General features: G+C 40.8%; 1 protein-coding gene across 1 annotated transcript in view; it reads right to left on the reverse strand.

Moving 5' to 3' along the window:
* LOC107082313 (zinc finger protein 239-like) overlaps positions 1-3573 on the reverse strand; it is a 12098-nt gene extending 8525 nt beyond the window's left edge. The window contains exons 1-3 of the mRNA XM_015370922.1: positions 3283-3573; positions 2984-3047; positions 2764-2882 (exon numbers count right to left, since the gene is read on the reverse strand). Coding sequence (XP_015226408.1) covers positions 2764-2882; positions 2984-3047; positions 3283-3493 — 394 coding nt within the window. The 5' untranslated portion in view covers positions 3494-3573. The remainder of the gene's footprint in view (positions 1-2763; positions 2883-2983; positions 3048-3282) is intronic.
* Positions 3574-7422: the final 3849 nt, after the last annotated feature.

The following is a 7422-nucleotide window of genomic DNA, read 5'->3' on the forward strand; positions in this document are numbered from 1 at the left end:
CCAGTATAAATGCAGCTATTCCGTGAAGCCCTTTAAAGCACGATTGAGGACATTAGTGAACAAACTGCACCAGGAAGACAGAGGAAACCAGCACTGTCTTCCTGGTGGAGTTACGTGACAAACGGGGAGTAAAAAAACAGTGATCATCTGTCTAAACAACTGTATGTATGTATTTATATAAATGTATGTGTATATATTTATATTGTTAGATTTATTCTTTATACATCATGTGCATTGCTATTCTGTTAGCCAGATTAGACAGAGTAGATGGCCTTCCTTCACATTGTGGATGTCACTGTGTGTACGGAGGTCATCTAATCAGGGCAGCCTTCTTGCCTTTTAAAGATACACAGGATATGGGCACATCTTGGAGCCGGTCTGATAGAGGAGAGCTATCTGTAATCTTGGGCATAGAGGCAAGATGCATACAGGTCAGGGCAGTTTCTGATATGGACAGCTAAACATCCACCTGGTGCAACACATAGACTCATAAGGTATAAGAAGCAGGAGGTGACCTTGTTCGGGGCTCAATCTTTGCCGGACGCTCGCGGACGTGATTTTTGAGCCCACAGCTGTGCAAGCTCTAAGCATTTTTCTCTGTCCTATAACGACCTGATCTGGAATAAACTGTATTACTTTTTTACTCCTGTTTTATAGTCCTTTTTATATGGTTTTACCCAGTTTGAGTTAAGAGTAGTAAAGAACTTGCTCCCAGGAAAAGAACCGGTGGGGAATTCCTGAGGCGCAACTGCCTTTTTAGGGGACATAACTTCCTCATTAAACAATATATACATAGTTTAAATGTTTTATTCTATTTTATGAACCTCTGTAGTCCAGCAAACACTTATTCTGTATTTTTAAATCAGTTTTGAGGAGTTATAGCTGTTTTTATTTCTTTTTATATTTGTTTTTTACATTGTAGCATGCTTACTGTTGTGTTTTTTTTTTTTAGGTAGACAATTTTAAGATCTGTTCAGGAACATCAGATGAAAAATAGCCTTTTGGCTAAACTTGGTGCATTTGCAGGAATGCTTTTTAATGTACAAATAAATAAATTAAAATTAACTTATTTATTTATTTAATTCATTTAACTGAGTTCACCATAAAGTCCACTATATAGTCCCCGATCTATATAGTGATTGAGGGATTTAGGGGTTAGAGCGGACGCTCGGGCACAGTAAGTTTGTATGAGCTATGAGAACAGCAACTTTTAAACAGAGCGTGCACGAAGGGAAATGGGCTTGTGCAGGCGAGGGGTGGGCAGACCTTTATTTTTTATTGCAAAAATCTTCCACAATACCTTTAAAACAGCTGAAAATATAAATGTTCTCCCAATTCAACAGTTAAGGCTGATTTATACATCGAAACCAGGTCCTTCCACAGACCTTCTGGTGCATCTCTACAAAAATTACGAGAGGAGGTGACCGCAGAGAGAGCTGCAGACAGGAGGCCTCTGATTGGTCAAATCTGCATCCGCTCTACACTATGCGTATTTCCTGTTTGGTACCTTACCAGCTTGTTTTGTTTGAATGACCGCCATTGTGGAAAAGACTCATGAAAATGGACCAGCTAGAAGAGCGAGGTGAGGGACCCTTTTTCCACCTGGAACCTCGCTCTTTTTCACCTTCATGTTCCTCGGTTGTCACACAAACTTGCCCCCACTTCCTCACCGCCTCGTCCGTATCTAGACCCACAGCTACTTCCTGATTGTCCCTCTTACGTTGTGGCGTGGAATAACAAAGAAGATGCTTAAATATTGGGCATAAATGAAAATATCTGAGACAAGCTCATTGCGACACACTGCTGCGTGGAGTCACTGGATACATAAATTAAACCAATGTGTGAACTATAACTGTCTTCATCTCACCTGCTCAGCCAATCACCGGATCCTGCATCTCCGTCCCAGCCTGCTCCTGCAACTGCTCCTGACCTTAGCTTCCATCACCTCCACCTGGTCTCCACCTTTGCTCAGCATACATTTAATCTTACGTTTGTATACTGACTTTGTAACCGAATAATATATTCCTGTATGTGCTTGCTTTATTACAAGAGATTCTGACTGTTAAATCATAAACAACTTTGCAGCACGTCAGGTTTGTAAAGGAAAATTGTATTGATTCCACTCATGGTTCAAAAAGTATAGGAAACATTGTTTTTACATAGCCTGATAAACCAGACTAAATGTGAGATTAAAGGTGTGATTTAGTCTGGCCCCGATGAATGAGACATCGGAAACCATTTCTGTGCCTATTGGCCAACGCTCTGACCAATGAGAGCAACTGACTGTGACGTAGGAAGCGCGACAGGAAGCTGGTGGGGGAGTGTAAACAAACAGCCTGTCGGTAAAACGGCGTAGCCTATACATCCTTCTCAAAAATTAATGAGCGTAGATCCTCTTCCAAGTCTAATCCTTCCGAAACTGATTCCAAAGCTGACGCTTTCTCCAGCGTCGTGCAGCTTTGTCGTAACGCCCTCAAAACCCCGCCCACTTTGCATCCAGACATTCAAAACACATCTCTGCATTGTGATTGGCCCGCCAGTTCTAGGGCCTGGAGAATTGATCGAGGCTAGACCACTCGCAGGCAAAAATTATTTTGGCTGCTGGAGGGTGGGGCTAGTTTACTAGGCTGGTATTTACACATGTAAAATATTGCAAGTTATTAACTTTGTATTGAAAAATTAAAAGTATACCAGCCCTTTATTCACCATTTTAAATATTTGTTTTTTCCTGTGTGAAAGAAGCCGATCAGAGAGGAAAGGCACCGTTTTTAGAAAGAAAGCTGATCTTAGAGTCGTTCAGGATGCAGATGCTGAGATCTATGGTGTCCTGTGCTTCACTGCCAGACTTCCTTCCATCTGACTGGGACTGATGGGAGAAGGAGCTGAAACATTTAAACAAAGAAACAGAAGATTTATGAAAATAGGTTAAACCGGTTATCTAGTACTGACATGTTGATAACTATTGAACAGCAGCAGCAGGAACCTTGATGAAGCAGTTGGATCCTGACCCTTCAGACCATCACCATGGCTTCTGTTGGTCGGTAAACCTAAAAATACGTCAGAAAAAAATGTAATCCATTAAAAATGGACATGGTAAAACAACCGAATTAAAGAATGGCTAAAAGCCTTTAAATATAACATTTCGTCATTTTTTTTCTAATTGTAAAATAACGTGTTAATGAATGAAAGAGTTAAACTAGCTGGGTAAATGAATGGACTTCTGCATGCAGCCCAGCGCTCTTTGAAATGTCACTGTGAATGAGTTGAGTGTGAGACCCGAACCTTCGGTTCCGACAGTGACGGTGCCCTGCAGCAGCTCCAGCTGCCTTCGCTGCCAGAGGATTTCCAGGCGGAGGCCGGAGGCCTCCTCTTCATAGGCGGTTACCACCGTCTCTACCGCCGCCAGGATCTCCCGGGAAGCTGCGGCGAGCCTCTCGGTGACAAATCCCCGCAGAGAGTCCGCTTTCGACGGCTCGGCCGAACCTTCCTTCATCACTGGACTCACCGTGGTTCACCCTTCCAGGTTAAATAACCTCTCCTGTCTGCTTTGTTTACTACTACAGCTTCTTCGGTACAACATGAGTTGAAGCTTAACGCTTTAACGGTGCTCTACCGCCCCCTGCTGATATATTGGCTCAACTGGAAGATTTTTATATATATTTTTTTTAACTTTGATTTCTCCGTCCAACAAAGCATATAAAAAGAAGGACGAAGTTTTATGGCCAGGGAAGACATTTTTTTCTTCTATTTCCAGAATGAAGTCGTAAATTTACATAAATAAAGTCACAATTGGAATAATAGTAAAATGACGTTTGTAAAGTCTTAAAATTACGAGAATAAAGTATTAAAATTATGAGAATAAAGTCGTAAAATTACGAGAATAAAGTATTAAAATTATGAGAATAAAGTCGTAAAATTACAAGAAGAAAGTCATACAATTACGAGAATAAAGTCGCAACGAGAATAGTCATAAAGTTACAAGAATAAAGTCGTCATATCAGGAGAATGAAGTCGTCATATTAGGAGAATAAAGTCGTAAAATTATGAGACTAAAGTTGTATTTTATGACAGCTCTTCCAAGAAGCATTTTCATCCCTAAAATGTCGAACACTATGTGAAGTAATACTTTGGCTCTGAGACTTTTGAGAAAGATTCTAGTAAACTAATCACTTGAGAAAGGCAAGTGTTTGAGTGCTAGAGATAAAGTAATTCATCATCTGCGTAAAGACTAATTTTATGCTCTATTTTCATGCCTTTTATACCTTTAACCACATTAGTTTGTCTGACTGTAGCAGCCAGAGGCTCAATGAAAATAGCAAAAAGTGAGGGGGAGAGCAGGCATCCCTGTCTGGTGACCCTCTGGAGACAAAAGCTGGAAGATGTTTGATTATTTGTCCTGACACAGGCTGTTGGGAAGGTGTATAATATTTTTAACCAATTTATAAAAGAAATTGCCAAAACCAAATTTATGTAGAGTAGCAAATAAAAATTTCCAGTTTACTCTATCGAATGCTTTTTCTGCATCTAAAGACAATATATAGGATTTAAGATTTTTGCTGTAGGAATAATCTATTAAATTCAGCAGTCTGCGTGTGTTAGCAGCTGACTGCCTTCCTTTAATGAAACCAGTTTGATCTGGGTGGATTATGAGAGGAGTGACTTTATCCCAGACAGGTTCCCCCTTGCCCATTACTGGCAAACTGTCCAGATCTCCTCCGGCCTTGACCTACTATCTGTCCCAGTCAGATTGCTGAATAGTGTGCATTGTTTGGGTACGCGTCCAATAGTTGGGTGACTTGGACATCCGTTATATTCCCCGCGACTGAATCGGTGGGATGAGTTTGTCCAGCTTAATCCCGCCGCTGTCACCGAATTCATGAATACAATAGCCCATTGCAAGTGGATGGTGGCAAATACCAGTTTGGAGCTTGTACTCCGCCTTGATTAGCCTGATAAATGACCCTCGGAATGGCAAATGAGTTAGGAATCCTGAACCGCTTCTCTTTCATTCAGAGCACTGGGCAGGAAACACATTGCAGTTATTAGTTCTAAGTCAGCTGCGCAACATGGGCCCCAGACAAGCACTATCCTGGCGTCCATCCAGAGTTGCGTTGCATCCTGGTGTTGCGTCCTCGGGCAGACTGTGTGGACCCCATCCGTTTATTTCTTAAGGTTTACACGACCTCTTGAACTCTCTCTTCAAAGCTCTTTTAAACTTGCCTTTGAGGAGTTACCGTCAACAAAAAGGCAGGTAATAGTGCACCTTTTGTGAGGTCAAAAGTAAGAACACTAACCAGGGTAGAATCCGTACTGCAGTACTAAATCAGGACAGCTTTTGGCCTTATGGACCTCCGACGACAAACACATTAATGTTGCAAATAACGGTTGAGGCTCAGTTATAAAACTCAAAACACATGAGGCGAGTACATTACCATGTCTTACAAAGAGAACAGTGAAAAAATAATGTTTTTTTTTTCACCTGCCTGTAACTGAACAGCCAAATGCTTACAAAATGTAATGGCAAAAATATTCTAAAATGTTAACATTTCTGATGACAGCGACTTTTTTAGGTAACAATTGAATAAGAACTCAGAGAGAAGGAAGACAAAATGCTTTTATTTTTTAACTCTTTTCCAGATATAGAACTGAAATACATAAATGTTTACCTTCAATAAAAGCACTCAAGAAATATTCAAAATACCAAAATCCAAAATGCTAAATACAGCCCAATAAAAGATTCAGAGACTTCACTTGGATTTGAATGGTTGTACATTGTACATGAATCCAGTGAAGATTTATAGGGAAAACCCCTTTTAAAGGCAAATACGTTTGTTCTTTGTAAAATCACGAAAAAAGGAAAATGTTTAAAGCCAACAACATTGTTTTTATACATAAGAAAAAATGGAACATAGCAGAGCAGTTTATGGGTGCAATTTCAAACAGGCACATTGTACACAGTGGAACTCAAACAGTGATGTACAAGCACAAGTGAAAAAATCATCAAAAATTGTCCAAAAAAAATCTATGTTGGATTGTGAAAATATTTCTGATATCTTGAACAATGTTTGATTCAGGCCTAAACAGCTAATTTAGAGAAAGATTCCAATAAGCTGAGTTAAAGTGCAAAGAAAAACCAGAATCTGTGAGCAAATGCTAAAAAAGCACATAAGGCATTTCTTTTATTTAAAGGACGGATTTCCTACCTTGGATATGATGTAACAGCTGTAAAAATAGCACAAGAATGTTGCATTAAGGCCTCCCATAGTAGTTTTTCACAATTTGTGTCCATTGGGAGCAAAGGCTGTCAGACACAATGCTTTTTAGTAAGTTACTTAAAGAGAACTAAACTGAACAACAAAAAATTGTCTGCTGTTGGTCTGGACCAAACAAGCGGACAGTTGTGAATCAACCCTTAGCTGAACAGATGGGGGCCACACAAAGAACCCTTAATAATTATCTTTATAGGGGATAGAATTGTGACATCACAAACCAATTTATGGGCATGCACAGACTTTTTGAAGGGCAGAGGCGAAAAGAAAAAAAGCTATATATGGCACATCCTCATCACTGTAGAAGATATTTTAACACGCATTGTGGCTCTCAAAGGGGCACTCTAACACGTTTTGGCTCCCAAGGGGGCACTTCATTACACATTATGCAAGGGGGCATATAAACATGCTTTTTTCAGCTATTGGTCTATTCATGTCATTGCATTGCTATGCTGTGGCTAAGCTAGCTGCAGCTGTGTAGGACTATAGGGCTGGTTATACTCCTGCAGCATTGTCGCAGTGAGCTTGTCGCAGGTATGATGCAGACATTTTCGATTTATGGCCAATATTGAATTGTGGTCTGTGCTATGTTTATTCCACACCACAACGCAAAAGGGGAAAATCACGAAATAGCTGTGGGTCTAGATACGGCCAAGGCGGTGAGGAAGTGGGGGCAAGTTTGTGCGACAATGGAGGGACATGAGGGCAAAAAAGAGCAGGGATCCAGGTGGAAAAAAGGTCCCAGCGTTCTCGCGCACCTCGCTCTTCTAGCTAGTCCATCTTCACGAGTCGTTTTCCACAATGGCGGTCATTCAAACAAAACAAGCCAGTAAGGTTCCTAACAGGAGACGCATAGTGTAGTGCAAATGTAGATTTGACCAATCAGAGGCCTCCTGTCTGCGGTCACCTACACTTTGGGAGAGGTGCAGCAGAGTGTCTGCGGGACGGGGCGGGGACGTCTCTGCGTTCACCTAATTTCGAAGTATAAATCAGCCTTATGCCAGAATCAGGACAGCAGATTAAGAGTAGATTTATGTGTTCAGAGGTTAAGATCTATACAAACTCCCGTCCTTCACCTTTTTTATGTGTCCCTGCTTCAGAGATGGGAAGTAATGAAGTACAAATACTTTGTTACTGTACTCAAGTAGATTTT

Source organism: Cyprinodon variegatus, unplaced genomic scaffold, assembly GCF_000732505.1.
Source record: "Cyprinodon variegatus isolate N-32 unplaced genomic scaffold, C_variegatus-1.0 Scaffold49, whole genome shotgun sequence".
NCBI lineage: Eukaryota > Metazoa > Chordata > Actinopteri > Cyprinodontiformes > Cyprinodontidae > Cyprinodon > Cyprinodon variegatus.